Genomic DNA, 24,210 nt, shown 5'->3' on the forward strand with positions numbered 1-24,210 from the left:
CTGCTTGTAATTGGTCTGTTTAGGTGTTCTATTTCTTCTTTATCTAGCTTTGGGTGATTGTAGAGTTGTAGGAATTTGTCCATCTCCTCTAGATTGTTGAACTTGTTTCCATATAACTGTTCATAGTAGTTACTGATTATTCTTTTGATTTCTGCTGTGTCCGTTGTGATTTCTCCTCTTTCATTTATGATCCTGTTTATTTGTGCTTTCTCCCTTTTTTCCTTTGTGAGCCTGGCTAGGGGTTTGTCTATTTCATTGATTTTTTCGAAGAACCAGCTCTTAGTTTCATTGATCTTTTGGATTGTTTTTTTAGTTTCAGTTTCATTTATTTCTGCTTTGGTTTTTTATTATTTCTCTTCTTCTACTGTTTTGGGGTTTTTTTGTTGTACTTTTTCTAGATCTTTGAGCTTCGAGATTAGGTTGTTTCTTTGAGTTCTTTCTTGTTTCTTGATGTGAGCCTCTATTGCTATATATTTTCCTCTTATTACTGCTTTTGCTGCATCCCATACATTTAGGAAATTGGTGTCTTTCTTGTCATTCAATTCAAAGAATTTTTTAATTTCTTCTTTGATCTCCTCGTTAGTCCACTGGTCTTCCAGTTGTGTGCATTTTAATCTCCATGAGGTAGGAGAGTTCCTTGCCTTCTTTTTATGGTTTATTTCTAGTTTGATGCCTTCATGGTCAGAAAAGATGGTTGGTATGATTTCAGTCTTGGTGTATCTGTTGATGTTTGTCTTGTGTCCCATTATGTGATCAATCCTGGAGAATGATCCCTGTGCACTTGAGAAAAATGTGTACTCCGTTTTTTTTGGGTTTAGTGTTCTATAGATATCTGTTAAGCCCAAGCGCTCTAGGTCCATATTTAGAGCTTTAGTGTCTTTACTTATTTTTTTGTCTCGATGATCTATCCATTGTTGACAGTGGTGTGTTGAAGTCTCCCACTATGTATGTGTTTTCTCTGATGTCTGTTTTCAGAGATGACAATAGTTGTCTGATATATTTTGGTGCTCCTTCATTTGGTGAGTATATGTTAATGAGTGTTATTTCTTCTTGAAGTATTGTCCCCTTGATCATAATACAGTGACCGTTGGGGTCTCTTTTTATCTTTTTGAGTTTGAAATCTGTTTTATCTGATATAAGTATAGCTGTTCCTGCTTTCTTTTTTGGTCCATTTCCTTGTAGGATTGTTTTCCATCCTTTAACTTTGAGTCTATTTTTATCTTTTGTAGCTAAATGTGTTTCCTGGAGACAGCAAAAGGTTGGGTTTTGTCTCTGAATCCAGCCTGCGACTCTGTGTCTTTTTATTGAAGAGTTTAGTCCATTTAGAATTAATATTGATATGGTAGCATCTGTATTTGCCATTGTGTTTGTCTTTCCTTTGATTTTATTTATTTATTCTTTTAATAACTTTTTTTTTTGGGGGGGCCTTCTTTCATTGTTATTCGTCCCTCTGAGGTTCTGGCTTTAGGACTCCTTGTAGTATTTTTTGGAGTGGGGGTTTAGCCGTAATGAAATTCCAGAGTTTCTGTTTGTCTGGAAAGGTCCTTATTCTTTCTTCATAGAGAAAGGAAAGCTTTGCGCGATGGAGTATTCTTGGTTGGCATCTGTTTTCTTGGAGTCTTTTGACTATGTCCCTCCACTCTCTCCTTGCCCGTAGTGTTTCTTCGGAGAAGTCTGATGTCAGCCTGATTGGTTTTCCTTTGAATGTTATCTGTTTCTTCCCTCTTGTCAGCTTCATTATTTTTTCCTTGTTCTGCATTCTTGGGAGCTTTACTATTATGTGTCTTGCTGTATTTTTCCTTTCGTCGTGGAAGTTTGGTGTTCTTCTTGCTTCTTGTATATCAATTTTCAGCTCCTTCTTCACGTTTGGGAAGTTCTCTTCAATTATCTCCTTGAATATTTTCTCTGTTCCTACATCTCTCTCCTCTCCTTCTGGTATTCCTATAACTCTTATATTTCCTTTCTTCATGGAGTCAGGTAGTTCCTGAAGTCTTTCTTCGGTCTTTTTCCTTCTTACTTCTCTTTCCTTTTCTGTTTTGGTTCTTATTATTTCTGTGTCTTCAAGAGTACTTATTCATTCTTCCATTTTATGTATTCTGCTTTCATTGCTTTTCCCAGAGTTCTTTAGTTCCTCCGTTAATTCTTTGATCTCCTGCATTTCTTTTACTTCCCTCTTCAGGGACTCAATTTCATTCTTCTGATCGTTGATTATTTTTCCCTTATCATTGTTTTCCTTTATGACTTCTGTCAGTTTTTTAATCATGGTAATTTTAAATTCTCTTTCTGGAAGGCTCAGAAGTTCTTCCAAGTTACTGTCATTGCAATCTGGGGGTTGGTTTTCTTTTTGTGGTGTGCTTTTTTCCTGAGGAGTTGCTAGGTTGCGTGTGTTTCTTCTACGCCCTACTGTCTGTTTTCTAATTTGTCGTATGCATTGGGACACTGTGTTGCTGGGACTGGCTGGCATCTTGGGTGAACTTCTCCACTCTCCTCTGGCTTCTCCTGGAGCCATCTGTCAGTTTCAAGCAGTCTTTACTGAAGAAAGGTCCCTGTTCTAAAATGCCGATGCAGGGACACACTCCCCTTGCGCCTGGTCTGCCCCGGCGGTGGGTTCCCGATCCCCCTCTGGGCTTGGACTGCAGGCCAGAAGGGGCTTGGCGTGGGCGAACTTCCCAGCTCACCTCTGGCTCCTGAGGGAGCCTTCTGCTGGTTTCAGGCAGTCTTTACTGGAGAAATGTCCCTGTTGTAAAATGGCAATGCGGGACGCATTCCCTGCGTGCCCGGTCTCAGGCACACTCTTCTGCGCGCCTGGTCTGCCCCGGCTGTGGGTGCCCGCTCCCCCTCTGGGCTTGGACTGCTGGTCAGAAGTGGCTTGACGTGGGCGAACTTCCCAGCTCACCACTGGCTCCTCCGGGAGCCTTCTGCTTGTTTCAAGCAGTCTTTACTGAAGAAAGGTCCCTGTTCTATGGGGCGTAGGTGTTTCTTTTTTTTTTTTCCTGGTTGCTAGGTGGCGCCAGAGATCTCTCCTAGTGTCCTTGGGGAGCTGTTTTTTTCACCCCGTGGGACGGGGAAAAGAGTGGGAGTGGTGGGGAAAGCCTCAACGGCTTTGGGGTGCTGTGTCTGCCTTGTGCCCCACCGTCGTGGGGAACCCACACCCCGAATTTCGTGCCCCGGGTCTCAGTTCCAAAGCCCTCAGCTACAGGACGCTGCCTGTAGCCCAGTTCACTGTCCGCAGAAATTGCGCCTTTTGCACCCCACTCCCGAGTCCGGGCGCCTGGTTTCTGATTACTCAGTGAGAGACATTCACCTCAGTGAGGGCCCCGCGCGTCTCCCCACAAGCCTAGGTCGCAGGCGTGGGGCCCTGGGCAGCCGCGATCCGCGTTTGCTTTTCAAGCGCGCCACTTTTCCTCACTAGCTTACCGGCTGGCTTGGGTCTCCGGGAGTCTTTGTTTTTCTCTAATGGCGCCTGGAGCAGTTCGCTCACCTCTGCAGCAAATCCTGCAGGGTTCTCCACAGCTCCAGTTCACAGGGTGTGGTGGCTGAAATAGTTCCTTTCCACTCACAGTCCTGCTTAATGCATAGTTTGCTCTTGTTGGTTGTTTTAATTTTTCTTTTTGTTTTTTTCCTCTTTTCTGTTGGTCGGAGAGTGCCAACTTTGTGGGTGGGGGAGGGTAGTAGGGTTCTAAGCTTTCCTCCCTTCTAGTCCTCTTTTATGGCAACTTTCTTCTTCGGGTAGTTTGCTGGATTCATCCATTTATCTTCCGTGCCCCAGTTCTCACTGGGACCTGCTGCTTTTCCTCCCTATTAACTTTTTTTTTAATGGGAGATCTTACTCGCAGCGTTTCCTCACAGCCATGTTGATCCGCCCCCTCCCCTCCCCAAGCCTGTGTTTTAATGGTATAGTCACACCAGAAAAAAGTTATTTCCAATGACTTAAAAATGTAGTATTTTTTTAAGATTTTTTAAATTTTTATTTTCTGTTTTTTTAATTAATTTTAAAATTTTTTTACATCATTGTTCATTTTTAAACAATATTTGCTTCCCCCACAACCTTAGGTGCAGTCCCCATAAAGAGTTTCTTTCACCAGTGCATCTGTGCACAATCATGTCAGTCCCCTGTGCTCCTCCCTCCTTTCCTCTGATCCCTCTCCCACCCCCTCCCCTGCATAATGTCTCTGATTTATAATTGTTTTTGCTTTGTTTTGTTGTGTACTGTTATTATTTTTTTTTACACTGACATCTTATTTGTTCCCCTATATTCCTGCTATAAGTGAAACCATCCGATATTTTTCTTTTTCCTTCTGGCTTCTTTCACTGAGCATAATTTCTTCTAGCTCCATCCACGTTGCTGCAAATGGCATGATAAAAATGTAGTATTTTGACTGTACATTCTTAGTACAGTCAAAAGGTTCTTACAGTATACTTCCCAAAGCAGTAACAACCTACCTACGTTGTAGAATTTTTTGTGAAAAATAATTATAATCGATGTAAAGTGATTATTAACAAGTGCTTGGTACTAGTGGTTTTTTAAAAATGTTTTTTCATAGCATGAGGCTATTATCTATAAAAAACTTGCTTTTAGACTGAAAGACCAATTAATGTTTATGAGATGGGAAAGAGGGTAGGTGAATCAGGTAAAAGGGCCCAATTTGTATGGTGAAGGGTAGAATTGAGCTTTACAGTGGTAAACTTAATATAGAATATATAGATGTTGAGTTTTAATGATGCACATCTGAAATAATCACAAAGAAATAGAAACAATTATGTATTTGAAAATACTAAACATTTAAATATTGTTAACATACTTTTAAAATAGTTTAAATAGTTTAAACATATTTAAACTCTCACCGTGAGAATTTTATCCTTCAATATTCTTACTAGTATCAAATATTGCATATGTTCAATGACTGCTAATTTCATAGGTAAAAATTCTCATTTACATTTTTAGCATTTCTTATTTCTAATGAAAGCAATAACTAAAGAAAGTAACTTTAATTTCTATTTGTTATTGTCTTTGTAATTTCTGATTATAAAGATTATTTTTTGCAATGGTTAGAACATACCAAAGTGTTGAATAAAATAAAATAAAGTCTTATAAGCTATGTATTATATATAGTTGTTTATAGTTTAATGAATGAATGAGCCATAAAAATGAGAGCAAGTATGAGGAGAGAAATTAATAATATTTTCTTGGAATTCCTTTAATATTTTGAGATGTTTCTTTTTAGTCTTTCTCTATGTGTATATACACACACACATACACACACACATTATATTAGGTTTAGAATCTGCTTTTCAAAATTAATGCAGAACAACCCAAGTCCTATGTTAAAATTTAAGTCTTTAATGAAAAGTCTAATTTAATAAGTCATTTCTGTTGTTAATCACTTAATTGTTTTTCCTTTCCACTATAATATCAGATGATGGATTATACAGCTGTTGACACGTCAGATGTAATATAAAATAGCATGAAATAGCAAGTAAATATTTTAGACTCTCAGTTAATAAATAGTAAGTATCGGTTACCTGTGTTCTGTAGAGCAAGATTGCTTTTCACAAAGACTATGTAAACTTTCACTGATAAGTAAAAATGTTCCTGTTTCTATCAATTTTTAGGACTAATTTGACAGATTTTAAAAATAAGATTCCAAATGAATAGATATTTACTTTGTGGTGAAATTTACTTCATATTTCATATTTTTTAGCTGATTATGTATACTCTGAATTTTATCTTCTGAACATCTGTTCATTTTTCTGTTTACATCTTATTTTTAAAAAGTACCTGAATGATTCTTTTGTATTTATTAATTTTTAGTCAGATATCATTGATATATTACAGTTTTAGGTATACAGCTGAATGATAAGATATTTATATAGATTTTGAAATGATCATATTAAAGCTAGTTAACATGTCACCATATATAGTTACAAAAAATGCTTATTTTTGTCTTGGTGATAAGGAATTTTATCTTAGCAACCTTCAAGTATGCAATACATTATTATGAACTATTGTTCCCAATGGCATGTGCTATATCCTCTTCACTTATTTTATAACTGGAAATTTCTACCTTTTGATTTTCTTCACCCATTTGTTGTCCCCACACCACCTCTGTCAACCACGTGTGTGCTCATAGTGTCTTTGAACTTGGTTTTTAATTTTGTTGTTATTTGTTTTAGATTCCACTTATGCATGTTTATCTTTCACTATCCAATTTATTTTACTTAGCATAATGCCTTCAAGGTCATCCACATTGATGCATGGCAAGATTTCACCCCTTTTTATGGATGAATAATATTCCTAGTATTTCAAATTAGTCTTTCAGACTCATATTCTGGTTACTTTTCTTTTCTCTTCTCTCCTCTCCTCTCCTCTCCTCTCCTCTCCTCTCCTCTCCTCTCCTCTCCTCTCCTCTCCTCTCCTCTCTTCTCTCCTCTCCTCTGTTCTCCTCTCCTCCTCCTCCCTCCCCTCCCCTCCCCTCCCCTCCCCTCCCCTCCCTCCCCTCCCCTCCCCTCCCTCCCCTCCCCTCTCCCCTCCTCCCCTCCCCTCCTCTCCTCTCCTCTCCTCCCCTCCCCCTCCTCTCCCCTCCTCTCCCCTCCTCCCCCTCCTCTCCCCTCCTCTCCCTCTCCCTCCCTCTCCCCCTCCCCTCCCTCTCCCTCCCTCTCCCCCCTCTCCCCTCCCTCTCCCCTCCCTCTCCCCTCCCTCTCCCCTCCCTCTCCCCTCCCTCTCCTCTCCCTCTCCTCTCCCTCTCCTTTCCCTCTCCTCTCCTCTCCTCATTTTTTCTGGTTGCTTTTCCACTTTGAATGCCTCTCTATCCCATCCAAGATCTGGTGTTTACCATTATAACCAGTGTTGCAAAATCAAATTTATGTTCCCAATTCTTTACTTTAGGATTATATTTTCAGATCTAAGAAATGGACTTTCACTTTTTCTTTTGCGATTTCTCAATTGCTTATGAAAGTGATTTCTGCTCCAAAACCATATATGAAATACAAAATGAATTTAGAAGTAAAGATATACAATACCATCAAACTGATTATACATTTTTCTTTTAGACTGGGAAATGAAGAGCAACAGCCTGAGGTTCCAATTCTTTACCATGATGTTACATCCCTTTTGCTCATCCAGATCTTAATGATGCCACAACCCTTACGCAAAGGTATATCTTTATAATTCAGATTTTTAGATTATAAAGTATATTTAGTGAATGTTACAAAAATTGTGGGAACAAATTTAACATTCTATCTGTTGGATTGATGCTACTGACATTACATTCAAACAGTTGAAAATGTTTTGAAGTAAATAGTTCTATTATTAGTAAATAGTAACCAAATGTCTAAAGAAGATGACAGTGAAATAAAGTTTTTTATTTTTCTTTTGATTCTATTCTTGTCAGATTTTTAGTCTGTAATAAGGTATGAACATAGGTAAATCACTCTAAAAAACTTTGTTAAAAGAAAGAGTACAAAATATGAAAATAAAGCAAACTATCAACTTTAATGCCTTTACCTTATCTACAAACTTTCATTTTTTCATACAGTAGTAATCATTCATAGTTACTTAAAATGTGATATCTCCTATAGTTTTAAGTAGTGTTGACATCATAATACTGATTAACAGCATTGATATTATATTAGCAACATTTAAATTATTGCTCCATAGTCATTATAGTTTTTGTTTAAAGATATTTAAAATATTCTATCAAATAGTTAACCATTCTTGTTCGATAGAAAACTAGGTTTTTGTGCTATTATCAGTTATACAGGGAGGGAGGGAGGAAGACAAAAATAAATAAATTGGTCCACCAAACAATACCTACAAATAATGATAATACTTTAAGGTTTGGTTACTAACAGTATTAATAAGTTTTAAATAAATATTTTCCTAAATTTATCCTAATCAATTAATCAACCCCCAGTGAACCCCCAAGAATAGACCACATGTTGGGTCATAAAACAAGTGTCAATAAATTCATGATGATTGAAAGTATTGTATCAAATATCTTCTCTAGTCATATTTGTATCAAACTAGAAATCAGCCACAAAAATAAAGCAGAAAAAAAAATCTCTATTATGTGGAGAATGTTCAGCATACTGCTGAATAACTTGCGTTAATGAGGAAAGAAGAAATTAAAAAATACCTAGAGATGAATGAAAATGAAGTCATGAACTACCAGAACCTATGGGACACAGCAAAAAAGTTACAAAATCAATTTAGAAAAATCAAGTGCATTCCTATATACAATGACCTAGAAGAGAAGGAAACCCAGAAAACCATCCCATTTATAATTGCATCAAAAATAATTAAGTATCTTACAGCATTGAGTTTGGCTGTATAGAGAAGAATCCCTAAATAACAATGTAACCTTTATTAAGACATAAGTTTGTTTTTATTCATGTAGAAAGAAGTCTGAAGATAGACAGGGATAGTTCTACTTAAGAGCAGCATGTTCCTTATGGTGTGACTTTGATCTTTGTTCCAAGGTATTTGTTAGACTTCCAGCCATCATGGTCTTGTTTAAGTCAGCAGAATGGATAGCTGAGGAGAAAACTTCACCCTCTCTTTTAAGAAAAGAGTGGAGAATAGCTGAGGAGGAAACTTCACCCTTACCGAATTTATATCTCTTTGACTAAAATTATATTTATATCTCTTTGAACCTTGCAGATTTAAAATATAAAATCATCTTTTTTAGGAAGGGTCAGTTGCTCAGGATTGGATCATGTTGCTCTTTTTTCTCACCTCTGTCATTGAGTTGCTTTATGATTCTGTCAGTTGTTCTTTATAGAAGAGAGACTTCAGGATTTCCTGGAATATCTGGTATTGGTGATTATAGATATCATCAGCTTCTAGGATTCCATGAGCAGGGCCCATGAAAAAGATAGAAGGGTACCCATTACTTCTCATTATTTTACTCAAGGCAATATCTCAGTTTTGCTCTTTTAAAACCAAGACTTTAAAAACAAATTATTTATTTTAGAATACCTTAGACATATACAACAGTAAAGATCAGAGTTTAATGAACCTTCACCTAGTCCATCCTCCCTCCCACACTGGGTTGTTTCATCCTCCCTCCCACTCTGGGTTATTTTAAAACAAATCCCATATTTCATATCACTTAAAAAAATTTTTTAATACATTTTTTTAAAAAGATTTATTTATTTATACAAGTACTGGGGTACAGGCCAGAGGCATGGGAGGGTGAGAGAATTCACCAGAGACAGAGCAGGGAGCAGAATAGGCAGAATGACCAAAATACACTGCTGAGGGGAGCAGCGGGCGTGTGACAGGAGAGTTCTGCTGTTCATGTGGGAATCTCCCTAGCTGGCTGGGAATGGAACCTGCGCTGCAGAGACTGTGGACAGCTTCATAGCACTGTGCTCAACTCGCTGCGCCACCAGGGAGGCCCTTCATATTATTTTATCCATATTGTCATTAGTGTGTATCTCTAAAAAATATTCTTTCAATAAACATGCCCACAACACTTAACCCATTTAAAATGGATTATTTGGCAATAATATTATATATCCAGTCAATGTCCAGATTTTTATAGTTGCTGCTTGTGATTTCTTACATTTGGTTGGCTTGACTGGTGACACAAACATGGTCTACACAGTCTACACATTGAATTTGCTTGGTATTTCTGTTTATAAATCTGTGTGTTTCATCCCTCCATCACCCCCTTCCCCCTTCCTCCACCCCTTTACATTTTATTTGTTGAGGAATCTGAATCTTTTGTCTGCTAATTGCATCCCCAAAATATTGTTTGACTAACAGTTTTTTTTTCTGTGTTTCCTACAACTTGACAGTTAAATCTAGACACCTGGATTCAGTTTCTTATTTCTTTTACTTTGACAAAAATACTTCATAAATGCTATTGTGTACTTTCATCAGGACATAATTGTCTCTCTTTTGGTAACATTGGAAACAATTAAGAGTTGCCTAAATTTATTTATTTTTTAAAGATTATTTATTTATTTATACAAGCACTGGGTACAGTCAGAAGCATGGGAGGGTGAGAGAATTCACTGGAGCCAGAGGGGAAAGCAGGCAGACTGACGAAATACACTGCTAAGGGGAGCAGCGGGCGTGGCAGGAGAGGTCTGTGCGCCATGTGGGACCCTTGCCCAGAGGCCGGGGATCAAACTGGCGCTGCAGAGGCTGCGGGCAGCCTCTCAACCCACTGCTCAACTGCTGCGCCACCCGGGAGGCCCTGCCTAAATTTATTTTTTAATTATTTCATTTATTAGGTGAAATTCTCTTAAAGACATTTTTTCTCATCAGGTATTTGTCAACTATAGAGTTGATATAGGAAAGGCAGCTTCAATGCTTGAGTTTTTAATTTTATCAGTTTTGCAAAAATGAATGTTTTTTTAAACATCCTCCAAAGATTGCTTTTTTGTTTTTTAGTGTTATTAATTCATGAATTTTAACACATTTGATGTCTTTCAGCCCCAGAGTGGGATATAAATAACCACTTAAACACTTGTGTTTGGTTTGTGTTAATATCCTATGAATAGGACCTCAGAAGTCTTTGATAGTTTCTTCAGATTAACTCCTTTTTTTTCCTTAAAGATTTATTTATTCATGCATACAAGAGCTGGGGGTGTAGGACAGAGGTACGGAGAGGTGAGAGGATTCACTAGAGACAGAGTGGGGAGCAGAACAGGCAAATCTACTGAAATATATTGCCGAGGGGAGTAGTGGGCCGGACAGGAGAGGTCTACTGCGCCATGTGGGTTAGCTTCCTGGCTGGGGATTGAACTCATGCTGCAGTGGCTGACCATAGCTTCACAGTGCTGAGACTAACCCCTTGCACCACCAGGGAGGCCCAGATCACCTCTTTTTGATCTACAATTTAAGAGTTCATTAGTGGGCTTCAAAGATTCTGTAAGTCTCTGAAAATGATAAGGAAAATTTTTGCATGTATATTTGCACTTATTTCCTAAAAAGTGCAATAGCTCTTAGCAGATTTTTAAAAGGCTTTTGGTACCAAAAGTTTTTAGACATTCTGAGGATTCTGACCACTGGCAAATATACTAGACCTCTTTTTTACAAGCAGTTCTCTGTATGATCAAATCACTTTTCATTGGGTCCTTCCTATGAAAAATAAATCACTTTCAGCTTAATATTCATATCATGATTGCCACCAACTAGACCATATCAGTGGGGCATTTATGGGTGGGGCATTGAATAACTGTTAGCATATGAGCCAGTCATGGTGAATTTATCAGTTGACCATCTTTGGTAACACAGGTCTGTGGGTTTTGTTTTGTTTTGTTTTTAATATAGAAATGTTTTTTTCAGTCTTTATCCTTCCATACAATTAATTGTGTTGAATTGCATAAAAATATTGTACTAAACTGTAGACATGGAGAAAATTTGAATTAACTTGAACAAGAATTTAAAAAAGCATGATGATGGTATAAAAGTTAGTGAATTGGTATGAGAATTTGGTTTTAGCAAACTGTAATTGTAATTTTATTTATTTATTTTTAAAGATTTATTTTTATTTTTGCATATAAGAGCTGGGGTACAGGCCAGAGGTGTGGGGAGGGGGCGTCGGTGAGAGGATTCACCAGAGACAGAGTGAGGAACGGAACAGGCAGACGACTGAAATACACTGCTGAAGGGAGCAGTGGGTGAGTCAGGAGAGGTCTGCTGCGCCATGTGGGTTGTTCCTTGGCTGGCTGGGGATTGAACTTGTGCTGCAGAGGCTGTGAATTGCTTCATAGTGCTGTGCTTAACCTCTTGCGCCACCAGGGAGGCCCCAAACTCTGTAATTTTAAGTAACTTTTTCCAATTTAAATTCTTATTTCATCCTTTCAGTGCCAATAAAAATGGAATTCTATGTATTTTTGTTGTTTTAATACATAAATCAGTTTTATATAAACTTCGCTATGTGCTGAAATTTTCATATTATGCCATCTTAGAACAAATTATGAAATATCTATAGATATTAAATATAGATATTGTTGGGTTTACATTATGATATTTTCACTATATGATCTTGCCTGTAGAACTGATTTCAGAGTATCAAAGTGGGGGGTCTGTGCTAAATATTTTTTAATAAAGAATAGCAATGAAGAAATTGCTTTTGTGTAGTTGTAGAATCAAAAGTACATTGCAGTGGGATTAGAAATGAGATGGATGAGAGAACAGAGATGGTAGGCAAAGAGAAATGTCAATGAATGTGAGGAGAGAACAGAAATCATATGTAGATATAATTCAAAGGTTTTTTTGGTTGGTTGTTTATAAGATACAGTCTTGAGCATGTTTAAATGTTTGTCATTTCTCCTTGTTCACTTAACAACTTTATGGTTCTTTACCTTACGTGTTTCATTCTCTTGGAAGACTTTCTCTTAGATGTCCCATTTCCCATAATAACTTGGCCATAGTTCTGTTTTACTACTTGTCTCATTGTCATAATAGTGTTTCTTTAATCTCTCTCTTGCTAGACTATCAATTCCACCAGGACTAGCACCATCATGTCTGTATCCCTAGTGCACAATATGCTCAGTAAATGTTTGTGAAATAGATGTGTTAAATATCCAATTGTCTTATTTTCTGGTAAATTGCTTTATTTTCTATTTTGAAATTCAAGAAAGCTTGAATTTGAATTCTTTGATTGAATCTTTATATCTTATATTGTGATTACTTCTATATATTAGTTCTTTGAGAATATTGGCAGTTTATTAGACCCAAAGCTCTATTGCTCTAAATTATACCCAAAGGAACAACATTAAACTACCTTATTAGTTGTTAGATGGACCTAGGATCGTTTTTCAGTTCTGTGTTGGTTAAGACAAAGAAAATCGTATTAAATTGTTTTGAGTTCTTCACTAATCAAATAGAAAATAGACTTGAGTTTATCCCACAAAACACATCACAAATTGTTTTCTGTTATAGGTTATGCTTTTTCAAAGAGAGCCAGAGCACATGTAGTTAGTAATTCAACCATAAAAGGGAAAATGAAGATTTGATGACTGAATGGATATGTGTAAAGCCTTCTATGGAATCAGTGGAATAGTGTATCCATTTGGAAAAAGAAAACTAATTTTTGAAAAAGAATAAAATGTCTGATACCATCTTCAGATAATGTCTTGTTAACTTGTACAATTTTCACCTTAGGGTTTTATTATTTTATATATACTTACTTTGCCTAAAAGAAACTTTGAACATTTTGTATTACTTTAAAATAGTTTATGGAAAAGGAGCTCATATAAATCAAAATCCTGCTTGTCATCTTATTTATCACCTGCACCAAGCACCTGCATCTGTAGCTGAGCCGGTAAAGAAATGGATTTTTGTTTAATAACTTCATCTCCCCAGGAGATTATAGATTCCTTGGTTTACTCTTGCAAAACCTAACTGTTTTATAGAATGGGTGCAATTACATATTTCGTTGTCTGATTTTTTAAAATTTCTGATCAGGTTTTGATATCTTACCCACTGAAGAAAATCTAGTTTACTTGGATTCTGTTGGTATCATTGAGAGTGTAGCTAATGTCAGTAGCCTTTGACCTAGTTGTCCTTTTTTTGGGCTTTTATCTTAATATAAAAAATTAGGAACATGGACAAGTATTTACATATGATATTTGTTTAGAATATTTTAAGTTCATGAGTTATGTTTCAAATCTTTTAAGTGAAGAGTTACATGTAAATAACAAAATGATGGCTTCATCTTCTGAAATATTGTAATGAGGTAGACTATAAAGAGCTGTTTAGTGGTTAAAACCTCACACCTTAGAAGAGGAAATAAAGAATATAATTTTCATTTGTAATTATATGGAAAATACTACTTTTTAAAGAGCCCAAGGCTAGCATTTCTACATTACAAAAAATCTTTTATTGTGTGTTATTAGTAGGAGCAAGCTTTAGTTATTGAAGAGCCTTGAAAGTATCTTGTCTCTATATCCCAGCCCTTTTCATGTTACACAATAGCAACATGATGCTTAAAACCTGTGCTGTTGTTTACAAACTGTTTATGTATTGATTTTCCTTTGTTCATCCTCAGGTGGTTTGCTAGTGGATTTTTGCATTTTGGTGTTTTTTAACACATTGACTGAGGGTAATTCAATTATTTTTTTCCATTCAAAATTTTGATAATTCTATTCGAAGAGCTTTGCTTTCTATTACAGCATTGGAAGGTAGCCACCTGTTGGCCTAAAAAGTGCCTCATCTGAGCAATTTCTTTCTTTCTTTTTTTTTTTTTTTACTAAGTTGTTAAGACTTTGATTTCACATGTGGTAAGCATTCAGTAAATAAATATTTGTTCAATGAATGTGTGAGTGTGAAAGCATTAAGCTTTGATTTTAAACTGTAATTTAAGTATTTTAAAATAGTAAAGTCAGAGAGGCTTAAAACAGAAATTAGTACTTTGCAACAATGATAAATTAAAATTATGCTGTAGTAGCTGTCATGTCTTTTAAAGGTACTACTTTTTTAATTAAAAAATAATTTATGTCGCTTACAATGAGATGAAGCTTTGTTTGAGTGGTGTTTTTAAGCAATGTAAGCAATCTTATCCTGGTTCAGATAATTTTTGTGCTTAGTGAACAATTCTTTAATTTTCATCATTCTATTAAAACAACTAAGTCATGAAATACTCCTTTTCTTGACTTTTATGATACTATCCTTTCCTGTTTCTCTTATCTTTTTCTGTTTCTTCTTTAAGTTCCTTTTCATTCACCTCCTTCCACTATTCTGAGTTGTTCCTTAGTTCCTGTCCCTTCATTTTCTTAATTCTGCCTTTCTCATAGCTTCAACCATATTTAACTTATTTTTTTCCCCATGACTCAAATCTTTAGCTACAGTTTAAAATCCTCTGGTGAGCTCCAGGCCTAAATTCCTACACCTGCCTCAGCCTCAACATATACAACATTAATTCATTTTCTTCTCATCCACATTTGCTCTCTTCCTCTGTTTCCCATTTTGGTCAAAGTTACCAAGAAATTTACTGTTTATATATTTGAGACCTTTGAGAGGAAGAGTTTCTATCATGCCCAGAACTGATGATTAGCTCATTTTACCCACACTGTACAGATTGTTGGTTTATGCTGAACACTCTATTTTCCTCCTGGATTATAGGAAGGTATGTGCTAGGCAGAGGGTGCCAGAGAGAACGTATGACCTACCCCCTCAAAAAACCTTGGGCACTGAGTCTCTTCATGAGCTTCCTTGGTATATATATCACACATGCCATTATAATGCATCACTGTTGGATTTTAAGCATGTTTCTACTGGAAGAGGATTCGGGAAGTTTCTTGGGATTTCACTCAATGTACCTTCTCTTCTGCTGATTTTACTTTGTATACTTTTGCTATTGAAAAAAATCCTAAAACTATATGCTGAGCCTTTTGAGTTCCTAGTGAATCATCAAACCTGAAAGCATTTTTAGGTACGCCTGACACAACGGTTTAGGCTGGAACCTATGTCTAAGCAAGGAAGGATGGAAGGAGTTAGCGTGGATCCCCAAACTTGTCTGTTCAAAGGGGTCCTGCCATCTTTGCACAAAGGCAAAGCAGACTGTTAGTATGAAAGAACTTTAATAGAATTAGTGTGCACAGAGAGAAGAAAGGATATTAGTTTTCCAGTAAAGTACCCCAAATTACCCATTCCTTTGTGAGCAAATGCCCAAGAAAATGGGGCCTGCCTGAAAGCAGGGCCACTGAGAACCAAAAACTTGCCACAAATCTAAGGCACTTTCTGACAGGGAACCATAGGAAGGGGATTCTAAAGCAGGTCCCAAAAAGTTGGGACAAAAGGAGAGATACCACATCAAGATGATGACTGCCATTGTCATCCCCCAAGTGTCTCCCACCCATGTCTCTTCCAAGTGTTTCTACATGTCTCTTCCATGTGTCTGCTTCCATGCCTCCTTCCCAACAATACCAGGATGCAAGTTGGGCCTCAGGAACAAGAGCTCTATCTCTTCCTTTTGCCCTGAGCCCGCCTGTCTTCCATGTTATATAGCTTCACCTGGCTGCTCAGCACTGCCTATCATTAAGTGGGACAGGGTACATAGTACTTCCCTCCTTTATGGCGATACCTTCTTCAATGGGCTGTTGAAACTAATGGAGAGAGATTTAAAAATCACAACTGACAGGATTTGGTGATTGTTCTAATGTGAGGAGAAGGGGGATTTACCAAGGTTTCACAACTGTTCCAAGGCCCATTTGCACTAGGGAAACAGCACACTTTTCATTGTGCTAAATGCCTCTCATTTAGTATTCTGTGGACGAACAGTGATACTTTGTTTTAATAAATTCAGATCTGTTGAATAGCACGTAGATAGATAGATATAGTAATCTCACTAATTATATATGTAATAATCTCATTTTATTGACTGAAGTGTTGAACAGAAACCAATTTCATATGCAAGAAAAGACATGTTTTTGAAATTATCTTTAGTGCAATATGTCCAGATTCCAAAAAAATAATGATCTTCTCTTTCTTTTGTAGACCATTTCACCTGCATTGTGAAGGTGCTTTTTACCCTGCTGTATACACAAGCTCTTGCAGCACTTTCAGTTAAATGTAACGAGGAAGATAGGTCAACCTGGAAACACACGGGAGCACTCAAAAAGGTTAGTTTATCTTGTCTGAATTGTCAGTTAGTAGTTAGGTAAGTGAATGAAATTAGGTGTTTGAAAGGCTAGATGAGTTAATAACAGTATTTTAATAGAAAATCGAGCACCTTCAGACTAAAAAACTATAAAACATCTGCACAATGAGGCTTTCTGCATCTATCTCCAAATGCTGGCCTTTATTCCTTTATATTTGGGCGGTTTTATTTTGCTTTTGCTGTCCTTATAGAATTTGTGCAAACACAGCGAACAAGTAATACAATGTCTCCATACTTACCTATTTTCCTTATCGGTCCTGTCATCTTTCCTTCAAGTTGTTCCTATCCCCAGTCATGACCTAAAGGTGGCTTTGACTTACCACTTCTGAATTTAAAAAGCCTAGTACTAACCTTTTCTTAATTATACCACTTTTAATACTACTTTTTTCCCATGTTAGAATAGCTACGTTTTTAATAAATTTAGGTCCTCATTAAGTTAAAATTATATCAACGAGAAAAAAGTTGGCCTCTGAACCTGAGTACTAGGCCAACCTCTTGCCACTAAATAGAGATATTACTTTTTTGATCAAGATATAAAGACCCTCTGAATCTCAGTTTTTTCAGAGGCAATGTTTTAAAACATATGACTCATAGGACCCCTTTATTTCTTAAATCCTGTTTTTCTAGGATCTCCAAATATATTTTTGTCTTTTCCCTGAGTAACTTTTCCTCCCTGCTCATAGTTGATTCTCAAATACTTTTTTTGTCTTTCTTTTTTTCTAAAGACTCTTTCAAGTTCTCTGAATAGATGTTAATCTGATACCTGAATTGTTAATATTCAAATCAGCTACATTAGGTTTCTATGCTATGTCATTGTTTAAATGTTTCCTAATAAGTTGTGGAATCATGAAAATTTTCACATTTACAATCGTTCCTGATATATTTTTGACTCTAAATCTCTTCATCTGACTTTTTTGAAATGAGGCATTAACTACAAGGTAAGACAATTGTATAATGGAAGGAACATGGACTAATTTAGGTAGCTATTCTGTCAGTTTTCTTTCTTAATTTGATAATTGCTAGCTATTTTAACAAACAATAAAGCACTTTAAATGAGGCAGATTATCCAAATATAAACTGGAGTTTATAACTATATAAATTGAGTTAATAAATGAAAATAAAAATTATGTTAATATGTAGGTTGGTGTGCCACACATTATTAGTTTCTCCTACAATAGATCTAAACATTTAGATATATTACAGATTGTAAATAATAGCAGCAACTGTATTTATGAGTAATGAAATATCACTGAGACTTCTGTGTAGGTTTCTGCATCATTTCCTCCTTTTTAACTTAATTTTTTTCAATTCCAAAGATTTATACTAAAGACCATCTCTTCTTAAATGATACTTTTCTCCTTTTAAAAAGTTTTCTGTCTTTACTTCGTCTCCCTTCCTATCACCCTCTTTCTTCTTTTCTTTTTCACTCACTCTTTTCATCTTTATAAGTCCATATACTTAGGTATGATAATGCCAATGAAAGCAAATTTTGGCTAGATCTCTTCTGGTTAGGGCAATAAAACTATAGGTACTATGTATTTTTTTAAGTGCTGTTAGAGTTTATTTATAAAAAGGTTTAGTTGTGCTGGAAAAATCATCAGTATAGTTAGTATAAATTATGTGCTTTTGGTTAGTGCAACTTCTGTTAAGAGTCTTTATAATTAGGATTTCTTAACCTTGGGTCCTTTTTGTTTTTTGTTTTTTTTTTAAAGATTTTATTTGTTTATTTATAGAAGCACTGGGTACAGTCAGAAGCGTGGGAGGGTGAGAGAATTCACCAGAGCCTTAGTGGGGAGCAGAACAGGCAGACTGATGAAGTACACTGCTGAGGGGAGCAGAAGGCATGGCATGAGAAGTCTGCTTGCCATGTGGGACCCTCACAGGTGGCTGGGGATCAAATCAGCACTGCAGAGTCTGCGGGCAGCTTCACAGCCCTGTGCTCAACCACTGCGCCACTGGGGAGGCCCACCTTGGGTCCTTTTTGTTTTGATTTTATTAGAGAGCAGTAAAGGACAGTTACTTCTAGCATACCCTCAAAGGACCTGTCATCCCCCAAAAGTTTAAGAAGCTCTAAAATTTAGGGCCTCCTTGGTGATGCAAGGGGTTAAGACGCAACCTATGAAGCTGTCCGCAGCCTCTGCAGCACGAGTTCCATCCCTGGCCAGGGAGCTACCCACATGGCGCAGTAGACCTCCCCTGACTTACCCGCTGCTCCCCTCAGCAGTGTATCTCAGTCAATCTGCCGGATCTGTTCCCCGCTCTGTCTCTGGTGAATCCTCTCACCCCCCACACCAATGGTATGTACCCCAGTTCTTGTATGTATGAACAAATAAATCTTTTTTTTAAAAAAAAGACTCTCTAAAATTTAGACAAAGCACCTACCCAGGACATCTGATGAGTTGCTCAATTCTTGATCTTTTTATTTGTTTAATCATGTACCTTTTGGTGATGGGAGAACTAAGGTTATCTCTCCTGAGGGGGGAGAAATCATATATTGTCCAAAAATTAACAATGATGTAAGAAAAAAGTGCTTCATTTATTAAAAAAAAAAATTCACATACTTTTAACACCTTCCCCTAGACGCTTTGAATCTTGAGTCTCTGTCTTTCATTCATGGACTCAGAAATTTTCTTCATAACTTTTCTGAGCATACTTTGTTTATTCAAAGATTGCCTATATAAAATATGCTTTCTAAGATGACTTATGTATGAAATTAGATTATGTTCTTATTTAATAGTTCACTGGTGGGAAAATTCTCAATACAAAGCAGTGAATCCTGCAGAAATGTTTAAGATGTATTTGATGATAATAATTTAAAAGCTAATTATCACTCAGTAACTTACTAGGGTGATCTAAACATCATTGTTTATATTGGAGTGTTTTTTTCCCCATTAGTTGGAAAGTATTATTTCTTGAAATAGTTTTCTGTTATATTCTGTAAGTCTTTTATTCAAAAGATTACAGTGAATTTAGGCAACTTTTAGATTGAAATGTTATTTTTAAACCTAAATATATCACATTAACAGCTACTCTGATTAGATCACTTCAAAAACCATGTTACTGTTTTGATATTCAGTGGAATATTCTTATTAGTTATATGTAAACTGTAGGTCATGATATTTGGCAAATGATCATCCTCTTGATTAATTAGGCAAGTGTTGAGGTCATTACATGATGTAAGAACACTCTTGTTTTATAGTTTAGAATCATGACTTGGTACACTACCTGACTTATTTAACATGGCAGAAAGGAGGGAGTAATTTAAAGATAATGCAAAGAATTGATTATCAGAAGAGACACACCCAGGCAGGTTCCAAGGCCAAGAATTCCAACATCACCACAATGATACCAGCGTACTAAATGCTAAGATTTTTATTATGCTAGGAAGGGATATTGCTAAATGCAAAGCACTGTTCCTGACATTTTGGAATTTACAGTCTAGTTGAAGAGAGCATATGACCGAGAGATTGAGGGGCAGTAGAAAAGCTGTCTATCATAAGGTAAACTCGGTGGTTCAAACTATCAGTGCCTTAAAAATACAAAATAAAATTATAGTTCGTAGTGCTTATCAATTCTTATATTTTACTGTTTGAAAGTATAGTTAATCAGTAGAATAAAGATACCATACCAAAGTTGTTACTTTTTTTTTTAAAAAAAGATTTATTTATTTATGCATATAAGAACTGGGGCATACGCCAGAGATGTGGGGGATGAGAGGATTCATCAGAGACAGAGTGGGGAACAGAATAGGCGGATCTACTGAAATATGCTGCTTAGGGGAGCAGCCAGTGAGTCAGGAGAGGTCTGCTGTGCCATGCGGGTAGCTCCCTGGGCGGGGATCCAACTTGTGCTGCAGTGGCCGTGGATAGCATCATAGGTTGCATCTTAACCCCTTGCGCCACCAGGGAGGCCCCCAAGGTTGTTACTTTATCTCAGATTATACTTTATTGTAATTTGCAACAACTTCTAATATCAGTAAATATAAAAAGAACATATTGGTGGGTAGGACAAGAGGGGATGTTCCTATAAACCTTACTAATTTGAGAAGTACTTCTTTCTCAAGCACTCACCCATTTCTTCCAGCCTTTTGCTACTCTTTACCCCACTTCTAATCTTACAGTTCAGGGAAAGGCAACTAGTGACAAGAGTCTACTAAGAGGCAAGCATGTGGCAGATAATAAATAATGGCAGGCAGGACACTGAGGGGAAGGATGAAAATAAGAGGGAGGTAAGGTTATCCCCTGCATAACACTTTCTTTGCATGCCATAGAAAGAGCATTATGTGTTATAAAGATCTTGCTGAGATAAATTTGAACTTTATAAATAAGTTCTTTTCCCTTTCTTATAAAAAGCACTATAATAAAAACCTGATTTATTTGTAGACTGTTAGTTGATGTAATGATCTGCACATTCTGTAATAAATATATTGTCCTAATTTATTTTTACAATAAATTGTATTAACAAATCCTACCCAAGGAATTTGAGGGAAATTGTAAAAAAAAATGATTTGTGGGCTGTATTTTCTTCTATTTTATGCATATATGATTTGTACCACTACAATGAGTGAATATATAGTACCATCAGCTTTTTTCACATTGTATTGCAGACATTCTTCATTTGGCTCACATTTGTCATATTCGCTACCCATAAAATATTTGTTTGGGTTTATATGTCATAGTTTAAGTAACTATCTCACTTTCGTTAGTCATTTTTAATTTTTCACTGTTGTAATGTGCTTCAGTGAATGTCCTGGCAGATTGCTATTTTTCTTTTGGATTATTTTTTTTAGGAAGAATTTCCAGGGATGAGAATTATTTGGTCAAATGATAAAATTTGCGTGTTTTTATGTGCACTTACATTAATGTAATTTATGTTAACTTTTAAGAAGTATTGGAATAGCATTAATTACCTTCCCAGTTTCATTGTGAATTCAGAAGTATACTGTTGTATACAGATTTTGAGGAATTGTTTCACAGCTATACTCTATTCCTTAAAAATTATTTTCTTCCAGTGTAATTTTTTGTGGTTTTCAATGACTGATGGAACTAATATTTTGATTTATTCCAGAACACATGTGATGCAGAAAAGTCTTATGAAGTGTTACTGAGTTTTATAATAACTGAACTATCTAAAGGAAAGTTATACCTTGAAGAAGGAACTCAGGAGTGTGCAATGGTATGGTCTCTCTAAAACTAAATTTAGAGTTGTTTAGTTAAAATTTTAGATTTTGTTGCCACCATGAATATAAATTTTAATTTACATATCTCTTCTATATCTATCATAGAATAAATTAAGATTTTCTTTTTTAACTTCAGGCTAGCCCTAATGCTTGGTCTCCTGAATCCATGGAAAAATACTTACAGGACTTCTGCTTACCTTTCCTCAGAATCTCCAGCCTTCTTCAGCACCACCTTTTTGGGGAGGATTTACCTAGCTGCCAGGTATAATTTGGAGTAGAGAGTAGGGAGACTTATTTTTGTCTTATATGCTGATATATGGTATAGTACTTAAATCTGTATACAGTGCTGCCTTACAAGCTATGTTAGTCTATCTCAAAGTAATATTTAGAATATTTACTATTATTTTATTTATTAAAATTTACCCATTTTTATTATAATATTGCTAATATTTGATGAAGTTTTAAGTAAGATCAATAATAGTAAATGCCTAAAACTTGATCAGGACCATAGTATTCATATGGGCATATTTATTACTATTTTTATTGATATACTTATTACTGTTTTTATTAATATATTTATCATTAACCATTATCTGCTTTTAATATCCTTTTAAAGTTATATTGATGAGAAAGCTAGTTGTTTGAAGATATGATGGCACTTATATAATTTCAGAATAGCAGAATATTTGATTTCTAGCCAATTATATTAAAACTCAGATGAATGAGTTATCACTGGTTTAATCTATTTCAATAAATTATAAGGTAAATGTGATTAGGCAAGAGAGTAAGAAAACCAGAAGGTAAGTAAACCAAACTATACTTAGGAGTTATGATCCTGACATCTGCAATTTGTTTCCAGAGAGTTTGATGTGGGAATTAAGACATTTCTCATATTTATGGTCTTTGAAGCCTAAAGTAGACCAGAATTAACCAGTTGATTGTTTCTTCTTTCATAAGTAATTGAATTTTACATCAAATAGTTCAGATTACTTGGTTTTTATCAATTCAGGATAAACTATTCATGTTTTATTCCAAAACATTGTATTTAGTGTTATATTAAACAATTTTAAAATCATCCATTAGATTTTTTTCTCTCACAATTATTTATTCAAAAATTTTAACCTAAAAAAAAAAAGTGTTTCATAGAGCTTCCATATGATCCAGCAATTCCACTCCTAGGTATTTACCCAAAGGACACAGAAACATCAATTCCAAAGAACACCTGCACCCCTATGTTTATAGCAGCACTATTTACAATAGCTAAGCTTTGGAAACAGCCCAAATGCCCAAAAATAGATGACTGGATTAAGAAGATGTGGTACATATATACCATGGAATATTACTCAGCATTCAAAAAAGATAAACACATGCAATTTGCAGCAACATGGATGGCGCTGGAAGGGATCATGCTCAGTGAAATAAGCCAAAAAGAAAAAGAAAAATACCGGATGGTCTCACTCATAGCAGGAATCTAGAAAACTTAAATAAGGGACCAGAAAAATGAATAAATATAAGAAAGCGAAAATCAAAATCAACAAAAAACTATGAACCAGAGACACTTTTTGGGGGGTGAGGGGTGGGAGGGGAGGGATTGGGGTCAGAATGGGGGGGTTGCAATTGTATGGGGAATATAAAAATAAAATTTATTATTTAAAAAAAAAAAACCACAATAAGGTACCATTTCCAAACTACCAAAAAAAAAAAAAAGTGTTTCATTTTGGCACATGAGAATCCCGTAGCATGGCTTACCAAACAAAATCTGCAGCTTCCTTTACCAACTTTGCTCTCTTCATATTTCAGAGCCACAGGCCATGGTTCTTTGTGTTCCCATTACCTCATAGCTTATTTTGTCAAAGGGCAAAAGTTCTTGACTTGGGCACTGAAAATTGGTCTTCAGTGTGGGTATGTAGTGATGCCTGTAAGTTTAAAAAACTTAAACATCCACTTACTGTGCAACCCAACAGTTTTACTTCTAGGTATCTACCAAATAGAAATGAAAATGTGTACACATAAAGGTTCATAAATGAATATTTTTAACATCCTAATCTGTAATAGCAAAATCTAGAAACAATCCAGAAATTAACAAGTGAATGCATGAACAGAATGTGCTATATCTGCACAGGGGAATTCTACTCAGCAATAATAAGGAGTGAATTACTGATACACACATTAACATGATTGACTCTCAAATCATACTAACTGAAAGAGGCAAGGCACAAAGGAGTACATACTATATGAATCCATCTTTTTTGAATTGTTTTTTTAAAATCCTGAACTATAGTGACAACACATCAGTGGTTAGTTGGGGCCAGAAATAGGGGCTAGAATTGATTGCGTAGGGGAACAAGAGAATTTTGGTGGGGAGGAATTGAATTATTCTACTATTTTATTATCAGTGAAATCATTTTATAA

The 24,210-nt window shown here is 35.9% G+C and overlaps 1 protein-coding gene across 3 annotated transcripts in view; it reads left to right on the forward strand.

Moving 5' to 3' along the window:
* The window catches only part of UBR3 (ubiquitin protein ligase E3 component n-recognin 3), a 146,768-nt gene that overhangs the window by 115,647 nt on the left and 6,911 nt on the right, over positions 1-24,210 (forward strand). For all 3 annotated transcript variants that reach the window (XM_037523504.1, XM_037523505.1, XM_037523506.2), the window contains exons 32-35: positions 7,051-7,154; positions 16,457-16,581; positions 21,687-21,794; positions 21,935-22,060. In XM_037523504.1, coding sequence (XP_037379401.1) covers positions 7,051-7,154; positions 16,457-16,581; positions 21,687-21,794; positions 21,935-22,060 — 463 coding nt within the window. The remainder of the gene's footprint in view (positions 1-7,050; positions 7,155-16,456; positions 16,582-21,686; positions 21,795-21,934; positions 22,061-24,210) is intronic.

Source organism: Talpa occidentalis, unplaced genomic scaffold (genome assembly GCF_014898055.3).
Source record: "Talpa occidentalis isolate TD23 unplaced genomic scaffold, MPIMG_talOcc4v2.1 talOcc4.3, whole genome shotgun sequence".
Classification (NCBI taxonomy): domain Eukaryota; kingdom Metazoa; phylum Chordata; class Mammalia; order Eulipotyphla; family Talpidae; genus Talpa; species Talpa occidentalis.